At 40.1% G+C, this 20,637-nt stretch overlaps 1 protein-coding gene across 1 annotated transcript in view; it reads left to right on the forward strand.

Annotated features, from left to right (window-relative positions):
* Window positions 1-19,992, forward strand: part of ZNF536 (zinc finger protein 536) — a 328,037-nt gene extending 308,045 nt beyond the window's left edge. Inside the window, exons 6-7 of the mRNA XM_063141427.1 lie at window positions 6,071-6,223; window positions 18,410-19,992. Of these exons, the coding sequence (XP_062997497.1) occupies window positions 6,071-6,223; window positions 18,410-19,992 (1,736 nt within the window). The remainder of the gene's footprint in view (window positions 1-6,070; window positions 6,224-18,409) is intronic.
* Window positions 19,993-20,637: the final 645 nt, after the last annotated feature.

Here is a 20,637-nt window from a genome sequence, read left to right on the forward strand (position 1 = left end):
GCTTCCGTGAGGGATTTTCCCCATATACAATAGGAGCTCCATGTCCTGCTTCCTTAAATCTGATTTGTTTTCAAAGCTAGTATATCTCCTTAGGCACTCACTCAGAATACACTTACTGAAAAAGCAAGGCAGCCTGAATCTTTTGTTTGTCAGTGTCATTCAAGTGACTAACAGGAAAAATCTGAAGTCTATATTTTTCATTTACCAAAAGAGCTTTTTTGGTATAATCTTCATTTCTAATTACACAAACAGGACAGAGCTATTTTCTTCTCATTGGTAGGCTTCCTTCCAAATCGGCTCTAAAATAGCTCTTTGTTTCAACAAATTCTTTGCCGATCCATATTAATGCTTAACAGTGTAACATGACCATACATGGTCACTTAAAAAAAGCACCCTAAACCCTTTGATAAAATAACAAAGGCAGCAACTTATTAAGAGGCCCATAACGCTTGTAACTCTTTTTGAATATTTAACATAAGGTCACTTATTAAATACTAGAAGTGCTGGTTAAAAGCACGTCACTGTGATTTTCAAAAATGGAAATGATGAAATAGATTTAGATTCCAAACAGCAGACAATAGAGCATTTTCTGTTGTAACTTACATCCAAGCTCAGTTTTACTCATTATTTTTTTTACTCAGTTTGTCAAGTTTGCAAACCAGCATCAAAAAACTATTTTCATTGGTTAACTAATAAGGCCTATCACTTGTAGTTTAAGTTGTAATTTCCTAAATTATTTCTACCTATTGCAAAATATTGTGGTGAAAAGAATAACAAAAAAAAGTGACTTCTTAGATTCCCGAGGTAGTCTTTCTTTTGCACTTTATGTAAAGTGACCAAAGAGGAAGCCGCTTCTCTTCTCACACTTGCACTGAAATGTGTGGAGGAGAACCTTTGCATTTTCTCTGCCAGAGTGGTGTGTGAGTTCCCTCTTTGAGTGTTGAAAAGAGGAAACATCCCCATAGGCTTTTTTTCACCAATTCTTGTAACTTGCAGAAGGTTCTAATGGATATTTCCATAGATGAAATAGATACACAATTCTTCATTTCTTCCAGAAATGAAGGTATTTTTTTTCTCTGAAAAGCCTAACCTGCACCCAGATGATGTTAACAACTAAAGGCCATTAGCCAACATTTCCTTCCAGGGCAAGGCGCTCTTGAATGAAACTGATTATCTAGACCCGTTTCAATCATTATTCATGCCTGTGAGATAACCTCTGCAAAGGGAGAGACGGTGTGATCCTGTGGATTTCCCTGGATCTCTCAAGGGCTTTCGATACCATCGACCGTAGTCTCCTTCCGGATCTATGACTCTGACTTGCAGGATTTTGAGCTAAGTGTGATGTTAACATTCTACCTTCTTACAGGGACATTTCCATGTAACATACAGGGATAAGTCCATATTAGGGACTCACTATAGTTGTTTCTGTAGTGCAACTATTAAGCCAGTTCAGTGTAATTACTAAGCCAGTTCAGGATAGCCAATCTATGCAGCACAATCTAATCTTGGAACATCTGCTAAATTCTGCTCATTTCCTATGTTCTGACTATTGCAATAACATTAAAAGATTTTGTTTGCTTGCTTTTGTGTCCTTGATTTACATTTTGAATGTGGAGTTTCTTCCCTTTGTTCTTTACCTTATTTAAGACCTTTACTTGGGGCAAGCTAAGCAATAAGAGTCTTTTCATTGTACAAGGAAGGAGACCACCAGTGGAGGCTGGATGGCTTCTATTTCAGTGGGTTTCAGGTCTGGGTTTCAGCCAGAACTCTAAAGGAGCTATCTAAAGTGCTGTATCCCACCCACAAAAATGGGTTCAGCACCTTGGATAGTGCCTTCAGAATTCTGACTGGTTCTAACTGAAACCCAGAACAGATTTACAGACTCACTAAAATAGGAGCCTACAGCCTCCACTGGGACTCACTATATCAGGCCTGCACAAAGTGTGACCAGTCAAGACAAATACAGCAAACCAGCCATGTGCAGTGACCCAGACGTTGCTCTGTAAACTTCCTGTTTTTGCTCTCTTTCTTGGACTGCAAAAACAAGTGCAAACCTAAGCAAACCTAAGCAGTCAGTCTGGTTGGCTGTAGATCATGCAGGTCCACCCTATATAATGGAACTATGAAATAATTATTTAAGGTAGTGTTCCCTTAAGATGGTGCCTTTCAATTGTGTTGGACTGCAATTCCCATAATTTCCAGCCAGCCTGGCCAACATGTTGGTGGAGAATGATGGGGTTTGGAGCCAAGCAAATCTAGAGGGTACCAAGCTGAGGAAAGCAGATTTAACATATCAAATAGTTGAGGTTTAGAAGATCAATAGGTATATGATCAATAGGTATATGTACCTGCCTGGACCTTAAGATCATCTACAGGGGCCCTTCTCCGTGAGCCCCTGCCAAAGGAAGTGAGGCAGGTGGCTACCAGGAGTAGGGCTTTCTCCGCTGTGGCACCCCAGCTTAAAATGAGCTTCCCAGAGAGGTCTGCCTGGCGCCTACACTGTACTGTTTTCGTCGCCAGCTGAAGACCTTTTTATTCTCTCAGTATTTTAACACTTACTTTTAACTTAAATTTAAATTTTACTGTTCTAACTCTGTATTTTAATCTTATATCAATTTTGCTGCATGGTTTTATCCTGGTTGTGCATTTGATACTGTATTTTGTATTTGTGTTTTTAACCTGTTGGTAGTTTTATTATGGTTTTAAATTTTGTGAACCGCCCAGAGAGCTTCGGCTATTGGGCAGTATAAAAATGTAATAAATAAATAAATAAATTTCATTAACTTTCCCTTCTCAGCACAAATGCTGGACTCATGCTTAGCCTCTCATAGCAAAAGTGAAGCCTTGAGAAACCCCAGTGGCTAGCCCAACACTACTTGTTTAGACATTTGTATTGCTGCCCATTCTTACCATTAACATATTTTCAAGATGCTTTAAACATCCCTGTGCTGAAGGAATAAACTGCCCATTCCGATGCATGTTTCCTCGGAAGTAAGTTACACATGTGTTAAATGGGGCAGAGTCCCTGGCACATGTGTTTTAGACTGCAGCCTGAATGACCTAAATAATAGTGCAGTCCTGTCCATGTTTATTCAGCGATGAATCCCACTATCCCTAATAACTTTTACTCCTTGGGAAGTGTGTTTAGCATCGCAGCCGAAATGAGTAAACTGAATCTCATGTGTGGAAGGACTGGGTTGGGACTATGGGGGAAAGATGGTGGGAAGAGAATGGAGAATAGTTGCAAATCTTTCGTTTTAAGCGGCTGAAGCTGCAAGGTATAGCTGTAGAGCTATTTATTGAGATAGCTGCAACATCAAGTAATTTAGAAAGCACTGTGTGTGTGTGTGTGTGTGTGTGTGTGTGTGTGTGTGTGTGAGAGAGAGAGAGAGAGAGAGAGAGATGTCAAAAGAAAGCCGTCTTTAATGCAGTTTTAAAGCTCATGACTGTCTCTCTGTGGGAAGAAAAATATTCTTATGAGTAAGGCCTCTCTGGAGTCAAGCTTCTAGAGCTATCTACTGTATGTCTACTTAAATCTAAAGGACAACTTCTTCAGACCACCCACATATTGTGCCGCCTCATTGTTGTTTTCACTTTTCTTTTTCAGAGGGATTAGTGCTAAACGCCACAGCCTTGCAGCCTCACCAAAAAAAGAAAAAAAGACCGGGAGGGGGTGGGGGAATCAATTTTGTGTAAAGTGAAAATTAGTCTCTTAAATCTGCAAAGCGAGCTGTTTATCTTACAAATTTATTCTTTTTTTATTGGGCCACACATACCCTAGATAGAAAGATAAAAGAGAAATGTCTAACAAGCTGTCATTAAGAATGACGTCTAGCAAAACATAACTAGTACTCTTATTCTGTAAATTTATCCTGAGTGGCTTGTTAGCTTTAGCTATCTGTTTATCTGTATTTCTTTCTTTCTTTTTGTATAGTGTTTATCGAAACTGAAAATTAACACATGCACAGGGCTTTGCCGCCTGTGTGCACTCTAGTTCTTAATTCTGCACGGTTCCGTTCAATTTCTTTCCTGTTAAATTCTGTGTAAAATGCTGTGTAAATACAATGACAATTGGAATTCCTTGAGGAATTCAGAAATATAAAATAGCCCCTCTCTGTGTCTGCTTAAAAGACCACATAGATTCTGCATTGTGTTACTCTTAAATGCTGTGAATAATTGAAATGTCTGTTGCTAGCTTTCTAACTTATACTTTGTGTTATAACTGGCTAGCATTTCAAGCAGAACACGCAAAGAATCTTAATCCGTCATATATTTATTTTATTAAATCATTTGTTTTTATCTTAAAAAAACATACCCAAACTTATTCATGTTCAGCAAAAGTTCATGACAATCTATGTTTTCTTCAATAGTTACTTTAACCACAGCACATAAGTGAAAATACATGCGTCCTGTTTTCTTTTCTTTAGGAAATCTATCCAAAAAGCTTACACAATTTTATTTTATTTTTGTTAGAATACTTCTTGTTACTAACTCTCTCACACAGTCTGGTTAAGTGCAGATGTTATATTCCTCCTCTCACACTTTTACCTGTTATCCAAGCCTTGATTCATTGCCCATGTGACTCTAAATCAGGGGTGGGCAACTTTTGACCCTCCAGATGTTTCGCCCTAAAACTCCCATTAGCCTTAACCAGGATAGCCAATCTTGAGGCATGATGGGAGTCGTTGGTCAAAATATCTAGAAGGTCACAAGTTGCCCACCTCCTGCTCTAAATGTACCCTTCCCTCATAGCTCAACCAACATAAGAACATATGACCCATGCTGGATCAGACCAAGGGTCCATCTAGTCCAGCATTCTGTTCACACAGTGTCCAACCAGCTGTCGACCAGAGACCCATAAGCAGGACATGGGAGGCAACAGCACCCTCTCACCCATGTTCCTCAGCAACTGGTGTATATAGGTTTTCTGCTTCTGAATACTGGAGGTAGAACATAGCCAGCAGAGCTAGTAGCCATTGATAGCCTTCTCCTGCAGGAATTGAACCAGTCCCAAATACTCCTGTAAAACCAACTGTGCTCGTCCCAGCAATGGAGAAAATCCTCTTCTCCCAATCCTTTTCTCACAGCACAATACAGACATCTTCTGCCCCCAACCATTTGTACGGCACTGCTGGAGAGTTGGTTATTTATTCATCAGGCTCCAAGAATATAATCCAGAGGGCTACAATATCAGATGCAGAACCTTGTAGCCGCAAACATGGATGTCGTATGTCTGGGTGTGAAGGCATGAGTTGACTGTGAAGTCCAGCCAGGTTTCTCCATTGACTTCCTTTGGTGTTGAATGAAAGAGCAAAATTATGGGATGCATGGTCATTGTGATGTCCTACCCCCTAAAAACTTGTACGCTGCTATAATTTGTTCGCAGCCACAGGCGTAATTTGGAAAAAAAATACCCCATCCATTTGGTACAATCTATTAATGGATGGACATTTTTAAATCTTCTCAATTTCAATGCACAAGATTTACATTTGTGTTTCTTCTTCTGTTAAAAGCAATATTACATCATGGATTAACTAAGGACTTAATTTTCTCTGCATTATGCCTATTATCATTAGTACTGGTGGTATTAAAATAGTACTAGCAATAGCAAGAATGTTATTATTATTCTCCTCTGCACTTAAAACTTCTGTTTTGTTCTGTCTATTTCTGCATCTTGATTAGCAGGGAACCAAATTCAAGAAAGCAAAGGAATATTTTCCTGTATAAAAAACAACAACACAAAAAACTTTTTTTAGGATAGGAAAAGTACTTAATCGGAATGAAGCAAAGGAAGAAATCAAACCAGCTGCTGACACAGCTGTTTCTTTTCTTGTCTAATTCAGTTCAGTATAAAGGTACCATATGCTGCTTAAAACGACGATGGGGAAGATGAAATAATTTAAGAGAATAACAAGAAAATACATGAATTGTCAGCATTCTGTCAGATTTAAAGAATGAAACAGACAGGTGTAGTATTGACATGTTTAGCTTTGTGTTGCGTTAGCAGTTTGAGTGAGAACAACTCCTTGACATGTGCTGAAGTGATGTGAGAACGCTCTCTGTGTTTCAGACATCGGAGATGAAGCCGGGAGATCTGCCGGAGTCCAGCAGCCAGCTTTGCTGAGAGACCGGAGCCTTGGGTCTGCTATGAAAGACTGTCCCTACTGCGGGAAAACTTTCAGGACATCACACCATTTAAAGGTTCACTTGAGGATACACACAGGTGAGGTCTCCCTGTAGGGTAGCATGCGTTTTCTAGGACAGAGAGCAATGCACAAAAGGTTGTCGTATTGAGCCATTGGATTGGCTAAGAGACTGAGCTGCCAACCAAGAAATTGTCAGTTCAGACGTCATCTGTCATGTATTTAGTAAGCGGCTGTAGGAGAGCCATTGGCCTCAGCTAGACCTAACTGTCTAGCGGGATGGAGGGGTGAAGATCCTGCGATATTTTTATTGTGAGATCTCCCCCTCTGTTCATACACAACATGTGATGACCTCAGAGGGAGAGGTGTTGCGCCCGCCATTTTGTTTTTTTTAAAGAGGCAGCGCACAAGCACTCGTGCGCAAAAGGTAAGTCTTTTTTTAAAAAACAAAACCTTTCCCCCGCTCCTCTCACCCCCAGTGGGCGCAGAGCTCCTGTGTCCCGTGCGTGGGTCCCGGCTCCTCACGAGGAACTGTGAGGAGCCGGGACAAACCGTGATGCTCAGCCACACGTTCCCGAGACTGTGAAAAAAACTGGGCCTACAGTGGAGGGCTAGATCCTGGGGCAAGGGAGGGATCATCCCTCCTTCATCCCAGGATCCCCTGTGCATCATGTGGGTACACAGGGATGATCCCGGGGATCACCCTGGGATAAAGCCCCATCTAGCTAAGGCCATTGTTTCAGGACCTGTGTCTCCCATCCTCTTGCTGGTAAAGACGTACCTTTCAGGATGCTTGTAGGGTTACTGAGATAATGATGTGTAGAGTGCTTTAAGAATAATCTAAGAAAGAGGGGAGCCAAATCTTTGTGAGGCTGGCTTGTCCTGCCATATGAACATCAGCCATTGATTTATTCATTACATTTCTATACTGCCCAATAGGCAATGCTTTATGGGCAGTTTACAAAGGTTTTTAAAAATCTTAAAATGTAATCTTATACATCATATATATAAAAAACCATTTACATACAAACGCAGGAGCAGACAGCACACATGCAAACATACATACACATATATAAGGAATTTTGAGGAATCAACCATAAGTAACGTCCAGGACCTGAATCACACCTTACCATATGCTGCCAAATGCCTGAGAGTAGAGGAAGGTCTTATCTTGGTACCAAAAGAAAAAAATAGTGTGGGCACCAGGTGGGCCTCATTGGGGAGATTGTGCCGTAATTGGGGGCAATCACTGAGAAGGCCCTCTTCTTTGTTGCTACCTTAAGAGCCTCCCTCGGAGAAGGAGGGCCTTCAATTATGACTGTAGTGTTTCTGTAGATTTTGTCCATGTCCTGGACACTAATCACAGCTCAGTCTTATGCAAATGCTCTGAAAATCTGATTCCCTTCAGGAAATCTGGCAGTCTTGAGTTACCCCACTGGGCACAGTGAGAAGCTTGAGAGACATGCCCCATGAAGTAGCTCAGCTCTTAGTGCTACATTAATGGCAGGTCTTTATTATGATTAAAAGCAAGGGAAAAGTGCCTAATTTGTGGTTTATTAATAAAACACAAACAGTATTTATTTATTTATTTATTGGGGGAAAGTCTGCATTGCTCTTCTGTTGAGAAAATACACAAATCAATGGGCACTAAGAGTACATCTAAGAACTCATACATGCAAGGAATGAAATAGGTTATAAAATTAAGTGCAGTGGTGTTACCCAAGGCAAGAAAGAAGATTACCATGGAAAAGCTTCAACAGATGCAAAGCTGGTGGCTGCCTATTGAGGTGGAAAAATTACACTGCACTTTGCCTATTTTCCACAATTTTCAGATTTCCTTCTCTTGGTATGATGTGTCGAGCCATATTGTAATGCCAAAGGAGCAAACAGGCAGCAACAGAGCGATAGAGTATGTCAAAGAGTAATAGAGCATGTCAAAACTATAGCATTGTGTTCCAAGGCTCAAAACTTTAATGTTCTAATAGGATAAAATTGGGATTAGGATGTCTGTCCTTTAGGTCAACAATACACGCCTGGGACATTATTAGTTCAGGGCTGCACATTAGGGCCAAAATCCTTACTCCATACATACACTGATGGGAGGGAGCTAGTGGTGACTGTCCAGGAAAGCGACATTGGAGCAGTGATTGATAACTTAATGAAAACATTGACCCACTGTTTTGCTGCTATAGCAAGTTCCGTCTTGAAGATCATTAGGAATATAAAACAGCCAAAAAAAATAATGCCTTTATCCAAATCTGTAGTACGATCACGCCTGGATTACTGTGTTCTGTTCACCACACCTCAAAAAAGGTATTCTTGATCTGGAAAACATGCAGAAAAAGAAAACCAAATGATCAAGGTGCTGGGGCAACTCCTCTATAGGTTGCTATTAGGAGTTGTTACCACACTTGGTGCTTTTTAGGTTAGAATAACAGGGGTTTGGGGAGGACATGATAGACGTGCATAGAATTATGCATGGAGTGGAGAAAATAGACAGAGAGACATTTCCACCCTTCTTCCATAATACTAGAACCCAGGGTAATCCAATGAAGCTGCATCATGGAAGATTCAGGTCAGATAAAAAGAAGCACTTTTTCACAAAGTGCATAGTTAAACTGTGGAATTTGCTATCACAACATGTAGGAATGGCTTTAAAGGGGATAAGACAAATGGAAGAGAAGGCTATCAGTGACCACTAGTCAAGCTGGCTATATATTGCTTCCGGTATAAAGGCAGTGTTCTTCTGAATTCCAGTTGCTAGACAATAGAAACAAGACGTTGCTATTGCATTCATGTTCTGCTTGTTGGTATCCTATAGCCATCTGGTTGGCCACTGTGGAAGAGAATACTGGACTTGGGTCAGATGCACCAGGGCTCTTCTTATGTTCTTATGGTTGTGATCAGCTGCACAGTACACTGCTTTGTATCCCAATATTATTTAAAAGTATTTAATTTTAGAAGGACAATTCCTTTTCTCTACTTGTGCTAATGGAAAATCATGAATGTCCCTCAAGCAGTGAATTAGAAAATGTATCACGAGTGGAGAAGGAAGCATGGAATAAAGACGCAGACACCAGTGGTTGGGATAAACTAGGGCCTCTTTATTTAAATAAGGGAACTTCACCCCTACCTGGATCTGCATGTGAAAGTGCAGGAATCTATTAGGTCCTGTCTTTAGGCACCTAGCCTGCCGTTATGTGTGAGCCACTCTCCAAAGCCAGGAGTCGGGCAAACCCGGCCCACTCTCTTCTGTGTCACTTTGTGGGTAGACCACCCTGCATCACCCCCGATCTGTGTCACACAATTCCAAATAGGTGAGGCAGGAAGGTCCCCAAAGGCAAACCATATCCTAACACAAGAGCTGCACAGCTCCTAAGGAGCGGGTCCTCCGGATATACCAATCACCAAAAGGCGCCAGAGTGCTCACCGTTCCTATTCTGATTTTGTGCAAATTCCCACACATCCCTGCCAAACCAATCCACCTATTTATCCATCCTCCACTAATCATAATTCCGGTATGGAGTAGGCACAAACCTGTACACAAATGCCAATATGTGGCAGGTAAAATTCCTGCTCAGCCACCCCCTCCAAAGGGATTGCCTGGCTAATCCCATACTAGTTAAAGGGAGGGAGGGTAGGATCCAGAAAGAAAAAGAGGACGCACTTCAGCAGGGTTGGCCTTTATAGGCTCTGCCCCAACTGAGTGTCATGTGGCTCACATGCACTTTACACATGTGACATCTTTCCTCCTCGCCTTCCCACCTGCAAAAGCTGTCCCCCTGCCCAAGTCATTCCAGCTGGGCAGGAAGCGGGCATCCAGAGGTACACTTAAAAGTCTGTTAATAATATATATATATTTAACACTACTTTAATGCTTAAGTCTAAAACAAGTGTTACCAGCACTCTTAGGAAACAGTTGCTAAATAAATACTTCTTCCCTAAATAAATCTAAACTTTCACTGCAGTTAAATGGTCACTTTTTTTTGTTTAATGAGTGTTATTTAGAACTCGTGACTCACAATTTATGGAAAATAAATATGCTTTAGTAGATATTGTCTATAAAAAATTATGCCCTAAAACTCACTAGCAAAATTATCCTGAGAAGAAAACCTGCATTAAAAATAAGACAATGAATTCACAGAGGCATTATACAGTTCATGCACAAAACATTTACAAAGTATTTTAAAAAACATAATAATATTAAAATGAAGATCAATTTCCATTATCTAAGGAACAAAGTCTTATAAAACAAGAAGGGCATATTGAAATAGAATGCAAGTATTATGCATAATAAATATCGGTAATAAATAATATAATATCACAAATTGCAAGAATTATTAGGGGGGAAATCAACTCCTTATGCTCTCAATTGGAATGATAGAACTGGCACCATATAATAGACATCACATTGGTGAGTTCATAGTTTTTCAGGGTAGCTGTTTCTCAGTTTCCTGCAATGTACTCTATCTTTGTGATAATTCTATTGGGCGGTATAGAAACGTAATAAATAAATAAATAAATAAAATAAAACCAACATTTTGTTAGGTCTCTACACTAACTCAGTTGGTATTTTGGGTTCTCCCAGCACCCGTTTGCTAGAAAGAAACCCAAGCAGTTCTACAGATGTTGGTTTCCTGTGAACACCTGGGTGTTTGCAAGGCTGTGGCTTGAATGACTCCATCCTCAAGCCAAACACATAGTTAAAGCTAAAATAATCTGCAGGGGTCAGCAGTGGAAACCGCTTCTTCTTTGTAAACCCTGCAGAAGGACTTCTGCATTTGGACAACTCAGCCCTGCACATTTCTGCTTTAAATAGCAAACTGTGACTCTTGCCATTCTGGTTTTCAGAGTCATTGATGCCACCCACATCAAGATAAGGGCATTCTGTTTGGAGGTGTGTGAGAGAAATATACTAGAGATGCTCACATAATCACAAGCAAATATCGTTACGTATTTTTGTATGGTATATTCAGAAAGGCATGTTCAACTTTTCCCAACCCTGGACCCAGGTTCCTATTTCTGTTCCCCCCACCACAGTTTTTATAGTACGAAACCACCCAAAACACACACCACTAAAATTTACAATAACTATATCGATCTACTTCTTGCTATCACCTCTCCCCTTTGGCTGTTTTTTTCCCCCTCCTTTTCCCTCCTCCCTTCTAGGTCTCATTCCCTCTCTTTTATTCATCTCCTTTTTGCCCAAGACAGTTGTGAATGATGCTGATGTGATTCACTTCACTTCAGATTACAGCCCACAAGTTGAAGACCACAGTTATAGGTGAAGAACTGGCCCATATTATTGTAATAAACTCAAATCAATTCCCCACCAGAAATTAGCTTGACTTTTCCTGTTTTCAGAAAGCATTTCGAGACTGGATGTGAATAATTGAGGGAAATAATGTTGTGCTCCAAAAAGGGAGCCAATTTCAGCATTGATTTTTTTTTTTTTTTTTAAAAAATCTTACATTTCAAAGTTGAGGTAAAACGGCCTTTCTTTCATTTGTATATTTCTCCAGATAATCCCATCCTTAACATTGTACCACTTGCCTTTTTCGACTTAATGATATCCCAAACTTTTGTTGAAAATAATTGATTGAATTTAAATTTCCTTAAAAGTTTAAGAGGTAATGTTACAGTATAAATTTCCTACCAAACACTAAGTAGGGAAATATCCATTAGTGAAATTAACTACAGTTTCTAGGTAGCTAACAATGTGGCGTATACAGTAGGCCATGGCTAATGAACACTGCAGTGGGTGATATTTCATTATACAAATTAATGCTCACATTTTAATGGGAAAGTCACATAATGAATCTCAGCTTCACTGACAGCAATTAGAGACACAGATTGTCCCCTTCTGGACAAGACACTGTTTAGCAATAAGCAGCTGTGTAAAAAGTCTTCAGGTTTGCAACATATATATGCTTTGGGGGAATTGGTGTACAGTTTATATTAATGTACTGAAGCTTTAGAGCTAAGGAGCATCCATATTTATTTCTCCCAGTATTAACTATGTAAAGACGTGCAGAAAGACTAAATAAATATCCGAGATAGGATTTAAATTCAATTATATAGCTTTGCAAAAATTAAAACATTATTCTGTCTGTTGTGCAATTGAACAGAAGGTAATGTAAATCCAGAATACAAGAGTATGGAATGATCGTATACCTTTTTCTTTTGTCTTTGGTTTGCATCTTTCTCAGGCACAATAGCAAGGGAGTAAAAAGAGACTCAGAATGCAACTGGTATTTCTGACAAACAGATGAACTATGTGGGGAACATGTGCATGATCCAAAAATAATCCCACAGAACCTTTGATATTCCATTTGGTTTCAAAAGTGTGAAGTGAGTGATTAGAATGATAAAAGAAATTACTGAGTAGGAAGAGGCATAATAATGAACTAATTAAACTGTACTGCAGTTCTTTTCTAAAATATCTACTTTGCCATTGATAAAGTAGGATATCAATAACCACTCCATTGATTAAAAGCTGTTCAAAAAACTGTTCAGTATTTGCACTAGAATATATATATATATATATATATATATATATATATATATATATATATATTCAGACAGACACCTATCGGTATATTTTGTTAGGGTTTTATTGTTATTTATTCATTTATTACTTTTCTATCAAATCTTTTTTCCTCACACAAGGACCCCAAGGCCCCAAGCTCACAGGGGGCTCATCTACACCAAGCAGGATATTCCACTATGAAAGCGGTATATAAAAGGCAGAAGCCACAGTGCTGCTTTATAGTGGTATTGAAGTACACTGACAACTGTTGGGGCTTTCATAATGGAATATCTTGCTTGGTGTAGATGAGCCCATAATCTTCTTCCTCTCTCTTTTATCCTCACAACAACGCTGTGGGGTAGATTAGGTTGAGAGTGAGGGACTGGGCCAAAGTCACCTACTGAGCTTCTGGCTGACCGGAGACTAGAACCCAGATCTCCCGAGTCCTAGTCCAACACTCTAATCATTACACTACACTAGCGCTCTCTCTCTCTCTCTCTCTCTCTCTCCAATTCAGGTTTCTGCTGCCAGAAACTAAACCCAATCTTAATGTCACTTCCAGATGCTTTGCATCCAGAAGGACCCAGGTTCTCCTGGTCAGATGGGGAACGGCACTTGTTTAAAATCTTGGAGAACCACAGGCTGTCAGTGCAGGCAATTAGTATATTGTCTATTAGTATATTGGTTATCAAAATTAGGGTGCAATGCTATGCATGCTTAGACACCCCCCCAAAAAAGTCCTACAACTCCCAGTATTCGTTGTAGGACTTTTTTCTGTCTTAACATGCACAGGATTATGTCCTTATACAGCACAAAAATGGGTCCCAAGAGCCACTACACTGGACTAAATTTAAGGAATGTACCCAAAGAAATATGGTCAGTTTCACAACCTGAACTCATTTGTATTTTGTAATATGACTGATTCATGAAAATCAGTGGAGACAATGGGATTGAAAAGTGTTTCACTTTTGCTGGATCATGGCTAATAGTTTCATAAGATAATTTATGCCATCATTCAGGTGTGGGGATTCTTAATGAGGATATCCTATAGTATGCATTATTTGGAAATAGTTTGTAAAGACGCTAGTACATTACTGAAGAATACTATCTATCCAATGATTCTATTATTTTTGATTCCACCATATTTGTCACTGGACATACATTTGTCTTATGTATGTTCTTCCTTATGAAATACTTGAAGGCACAGTTAAATAAAGCTTTCAACTAAACAATGAAAATTCAGTACTCCTATCTGTAGTTGCTATTGTTTAGAGCTGACTTGGCCAATAGCTATTTGGGATATATGTCCAAGGTAGGGATATACAGATCAGTTTAGCCCAAAGCACCCAGCATTGCAGTGCTGTGGAATTAATTCACGGGTGTCACAGTACTTTAGCTCCACCCTGCCAGGCAATTCTTGAAGTGTTCTGCATTACTACATATAATTACCACACTTCCTCACTATATAGAACCCTTAAGATGGGCTAAGCATTGTCATTCATAAAAACCTCAACAACTAGAACGTATCATCAACAATACGGCAAAACACTAGTTTGCAGAAATCGAAAAAGGAACAACTGTCACAAATTGCTGCAACAGCACAATGTTGACTCTGTATCTAAAATAAGCCACTTGGATGGCTAGGGCTAGAGATGTCACTAAAGTAAGAGTGAGAATAAGCCACTTGGGTGACTAGGGCTGGAGATGTCACAAATTGGGCACCATCACCGAAAAGGCCTTGTCCCCATGAAGTCCTCTTGACTTCAAATGTTGGTGGAAAATGGAGCAGGGGTCCTGTGGATCTTAGCACATGGATGGGTTCACACTGAGTAGAGAAAGGAAGGATTGGGGAAGTGTTCCCTTTTATGAGAGTCATAGAAAGGGCTTCTCTTCCCCATCCCCTGGAAATAGGAACAATAACAATATAGAATAGAAACAAGATAGGGAAAAGCTAATTTAGAGTGTCCCAGAATTAAGAGGAAGCCCCCCCGCCCCATGCAACTCTGGAACCTTGCCCTAGGTTTCTACGTTCCTATGGCTAGTACTTTTCAAATGCTTGAAAGGTTGTCACACAGAGGAGGGCCAGGATCTCTTCTTGATCATCCCAGAGTGCAGGACACGGAATAATGGGCTCAAGTTACAGGAAGCCAGATTCTGGCTGGACACCAGGAAAAACTTCCTGACTGTTAGAGCAGTATGACAATGGAACCAATGACCTAGGGAATAGTGGGCTTTCCCACCCTAGAGGCCTTCAAGAGGCAGCTGGACAACCATCTGTCAGGTATGCTTTAGGGTGGATTCCTGCACTGAGCAGGGGGTTGGACTCAATGGCCTTATAGGCCCTTTCCAACTCTACTATTCTATGGTTCTATGATTCCTACTGTTTCTCTGCATTGTGCTCCTTAGCCCTGACCCATAAACCACATTGAAATAAAGTAGACAACTTGTTTTGAAGAATGTTACTTTTGCCCTGACTGCTGCATAGTGGCTGGGCAGGGGGTGCAGTTGCAGGGAGGCAAGGCAGACACGAATGGATAGCTGCAAGGCCTCATGCAGCAGTGGCCAGTGAGAGGACCAGCCAGGTACTTAGTCGGACGATTTGCACCTGCAGATTCAGTAAGCAAGCAGCTTGCTGTTCAGCCAGCCTCTCTTGATTCCAGTGCAAGAATAACCCAGTTCTCTCAAGGGTGGGTAGGAATTTCCCCCACCATCTGCCTTAGTCAAGCTTCAGGTTTGTTCTCACCTACTTGCACTGATCACCTGGGCGGTGGTGGCCTTATTGCAGGGCTGTGCAAATAGGTTCTCAAGTTACATCTGGCAGGGAGAATGCAAGAAAAGAGAGAGTGATGGTGAGATGGGGGAGTGATTTCAGAACCATAGTGGAGCTTGACCAGAAATATTGATCCCTTCGTAGGGAAGGCCCGCACTGTGAATACGGTTAAATCGTTCGTTAATAACTTTGTGGCTCTTGTTATCCCAACGTCTTTGTCATATCTCTTTAGTCATCTCTGTGTTCTGCAAACATTACTTCCTCCTTCCATTCTGGTCTTGCTGCACTATTTAATTATGGAAATCTCAAGGCGAATGATAGTGATACAGCAATTGGACAAGGCCTGCCACAACTGAAACCAAAAGCAGTGATGAATGCGGTGTTCACTTATCAAACTTGGGTTTCACTCCCTGCAAAGAAAGTAATTTTCTTTCTCTTCAGCTTAACAAACAGGTTGGTTTCTGTGACAGATAATAATAACCCAGATGTTGCTCTTGGCCAAACGACTAAGGCCGACATTACATGTGAAAGGTCTTTCTAAACATATACGTTAATATACAAATGTTCTATCAGGAGGCAGAATTGATATCCTTGATGTTAAGCAAGTAATTAATGTCCAGCAGGCTAATACAGTATACACAGCTTTCCCCAACCAAGTGTCCTCCAGATGTTTTGATCTACAGCTACCAGCGTTCCTGACTTTGACTAAGACTGATGGCATCCAGATCATCTGGAGGGCATCAGGTTGGGGAAGCCTGGTATATACATACCCTCATTTCCATGTGATCTAATTCAAGCTGAAATGAAATAGCTGTCTTGATTCACCACCCACATTTGTGCTGGTAGAATTGGAGAGGCCATTTCAAATATTTTCAGAGGCTGGGAGGCCTGAACCGATTCATCTCTTCCTCGAGGGGGCTTACCACAGCAGAGGCGGCTTCTTTTTTAAGCCTGCTTTTTATCCTTTGTTTCCCACGTTTAAAATTAAAGCCAACTTGAAACATGGCAGCTGGAACGTTGGTTTTTAATTGGAGGTGGAGAGGAGAGAAATCTCACCTCGCTGCCCTCAAGGGCTTTAAAATTATTTAAAATAGAAATAAAGGGAAGCTGATGCAATGGTAAGACCACCTCTCCCCCCCCCCCACACACACATGAGTGTCAGGAAGTGGTTTGCCCAACCACTAAAAATAAAAATAATAAAATGATGCCCCTCTTTTTTTGGTGGGGTCAGGGGGAGAGAAATTGTTCCATAATTCCAGAGATGAAATCTAAAACAAGGAACATGTTTATCATGTGAAGCCAATGATCCTAGTGCCCACAGGAGATACACAGATTACACACACACCCCTCAATGATATGGCAGAAAGGTGAAGCTCAGATGTTCTTGTGCATTTGCTTTTCATCACAAGGTGTAAACTATTAAAGTATTATTTTATGTAGCTCTCCGTTTATATAACTTGAGAAGTCTTGAAATGTTAAACCTAATGTAAAAAGGGTTTAGAAGGTATAGCCTTTTTACTCGGATGTAGGGTCACAGGAAAGTGTAATTTCTATTTTTTGTTTGGTGGGGAAGAGATGTACAAAAAAAAAAAAAAAAACCCAAACACCCACCCCCAACCCAATGAAATATTTTCAGGGCACAGTTCACAGATGGCTTGCCTTGGCGTTTAGATCATTTCAGAGAAAGAAAACAGTGGAGAAAAAATAGTTCCTTGTTGTTTAGGTTGCTTAGAGAAATAATTGCTGTTATTGACAGAGCACTATTAAAAGAAGCTTCTAGGACTGTCAGACTCCTGTCTATTTCAATGACTATTCCAGTATGCGGGTCTGCAATGGAACCCTTGATTGCTAACAAGTGCTCAGTATACATTTAAATTCACATTCGTCTAGATATATTTTCCCTTCCGGATGTATGTGTAAATTTCTGTAAATATTTCACATATGTGCTGTGCCACCCAGAGTTCTTCTAAATCAGAAAAAGCTATACAGGTTTAGCACTGAATTTTATATATATATATTCATGAAGATCATCTTATATGTTTTAGAACACTATTTAAGCCAATCCTTAGTCTGTTGAAAAGTGCTTATTAGAGGTAAATTACACATTTTACTACTGAAACATTAGCGGTACCATTAGTACAAATTTAAAGCACTGCAAAACCCAGTAGATAATGTTAATTTCAAACACAGAAACTAAATATATTTTGTACCTTTTTATTACTCGTTTTGTCTTTAATTTTTATTGACTACCTTTTATCTTAACTATACGTTCTTAACGCAATGCAATTGTAGTGCGCTCTAATGGTATTAATATTTTATAGAAACTGTATTTATGGTTCTTTATTTGGAAACAATGGAGCAGGTCTGCAGATCTTTGAATCCTTCTGGAATGGTGCCCTGCAAATAATGATAAATTACTTGTGCAGAATGCCATTTGCTAATTATATCCATGATTTACTGCAGAGCAAGACTTAAATCATTCATTTCAGTCTTGCGTAACAGTGCCACAAAAATTTTAGGTTTAAAGATGGTTTCCATGTGTCTAATTTAAACAAATTTTTGTGCTATTGTATACAGAAAAACATCGTAGTCATCCGTTTGTTACATAGTTTGTCTCTCCCTCTGCCCCGCCCCCTCCCCACTTGTACTTTTAATGATCACTGTGGTCGAATAGCTTTGCTTCATTGTCATAATCACAGCTTTTAATCCTACAGCAGTGTTGGCATATTAGGTTAAGGGGAAAAATAGCTAACTGCAAGTTTGTGGTGTGTCAGTCTTGAGTTGCTAGAAAGCCACCTAAAGGAAAATCTTTAAACTATTAATTATATTTTAAGGGGGAAATGGCATTATGGAAATAATTAGTGATTGTTTGGGGATATTATTATTTTAGAAGTATATACCTTCTTGTTGTTGTTTTAATCCAGTAAACGCAGTTTAACATACCTATTTGTCTTTTGATAATTACAGGTGAGAAGCCTTACAAGTGTCCCCACTGTGATTATGCTGGCACTCAATCCGCCTCACTCAAATACCATTTGGAACGACACCACCGGGAACGACAGAATGGAACTGGACCACTCTCCGGGCAGTCTCAAGGTCAAGAACACAAAGAAGAAACATCAAGTAAAGGCTCAATGTTCATTAGACCTGAAGTACTGAGAGGAGCCTTCAAGGGTCTTCCCGGGATAGATTTCCGGAGTGGCATAGGATCTCAGCAGTGGTCACCTGGAATGCTTTCCTCGGGAGATCATCCAGCCCATTCAATTGGCATGTCTTCAGATGTTCCTTCAGACAATATGAAGGGCTCTGACATATCTTCCAAAGGGACACGTTTTTCTGAACTGGGACGAGCTTATCATAGCATGCTTGGAAACGGAGCGAACTTCCAAGGGTCGTTGCAAGCCTTTATGGACAACTTTGTCCTCAGTTCTTTGAAGAAAGAAAAAGAAATGAAGGATAAAGTCCTCTCCGACTGCCTTTCCACCAAACCTCTGGGTTCAGAGAGTGGTGAGGAAAAGGGATCTAGTAAACAGAGAAAAACAGAAAAATCACAGTATGAACCACTTGACCTCTCTGTGCGGCCAGATGCAGCCAATCTTCCAGGTTCATCAGTTACAGTCCAAGACAATATTGCTTGGCATGGCTGCTTGTTTTGTTCCTTCACAACATCATCCATGGAATTAATGGCTCTTCATCTCCAAGCCAATCACTTAGGCAAAGCTAAGCGTAAAGATGGTGTTTTAGGATCAGTTAGAAATGGTAAAGACCAAACTAGGGAGGCCGTTGCTTCAGCAAATAAAGCCAGCTTACTGCCAACTTCCATACAGTCCAACAAAGATGCAGCTGTTTCCAGTTTGATTGGCCAGATAGACTTGGCTTCTGAAAGAATGAACCAAGGATCCAAGGAGTCACCAGGAGAGCAAAAGAATACTGCTTGGCCTGGTCACATGGATTCCACCTTTTATAATTTTGCAGCAGACTTCTATAAGCAATTTGGTGTTTATTCCGGAGTTGTTGGAGCACATAATTCTTGCACCACTAGTGAAGCTGACATAAAAACACAATCTGAAGATGATGCAACCATGCTGCTTTCTGACTCTGTAAATAAAAGTGCTACTGATGACCTATCAGACATAGCTTCATCTGAAGATATGGAGTCCTCCAAGGAAGAAACCATTGATGAGGAGGACATTGAAACAGAATCCGATCTTATGAACAAACCGCTGTCCAATCTGAACAAAGATGGCGCCGACCGAGGGGACAGCGTACAAGGCTCTGTGGCCTCAAAAACATCACAAGGACTAATATCACCATTGCCACCTCCTGAAAAGCAGTGGCAGAGTCAGAGCCTGCTCTCCCCCCACGAAGTTGCACAAGGTGCAATGAAACTAGAACAAGCTCAAAGTCCACAGGTCCTGGAGAAGCAAGTAAACATGTTATCTGTCCTAAGAGCCTACAGCTCTGATGGCTTAGCAGCCTTTAATGGACTTGCAAGTAGCACAGGAAGTAGTGGATGTATCAAGAGACCTGACTTGTGTGGTAAGTTTTAGCATCCTTCTTTCAGACCATTCAGAAAACAAACAAACCCATACAATATTATTGAGTATGCCTAACTATGTTTGCTAGTAAATTTGGATTTCAAAAGAGTGTTCAGAAACCATGGGACAAAATGCTACTTTGTTACAAAGCATGGATCTCTGTTGAAATCAATGGTGCTTCATGCAACAGTATGTGGCCTTTATAATGTGGTCCAGGCCATTAAAAAAAAAATCATGTAGTTTTAAATTAGAATAGCAATTATATAAGATGTTTGTATTTATGATATGTGATCAGGACATCTGCTGCTTCATTTTTATCAATCTGATTTTATTTTTTAAACTGAGGTGGTAACTTGCAAACTTTTCAGCATTTGAACTGAGGAAAAACACTGGATGCTTTGCAAAGCCTTAGCCTAGCTAGCTTTCTCAAATTTCTTTCTTTATGTTGAATAAGGGCATAGTGAACACGCTCAACAGTATATAAATCAAATAGTGAGCTATTCCAACGTGTAGGTATATTTTTATAGGGAAATTCCGAAATTCTTCATCAGTCAGTAATCCTTCCTTATTTCCCCCCCCAAAAAACTAGATAACTTACTATTTCAGTTTCCTTACTAGAAATAATGTGATCATCAAATCACCTAATTAATATGCTAA

The sequence above is a fragment of the Elgaria multicarinata genome, chromosome 14 (assembly GCF_023053635.1).
Source record: "Elgaria multicarinata webbii isolate HBS135686 ecotype San Diego chromosome 14, rElgMul1.1.pri, whole genome shotgun sequence".
Taxonomy (NCBI): Eukaryota; Metazoa; Chordata; class Lepidosauria; order Squamata; family Anguidae; genus Elgaria; species Elgaria multicarinata.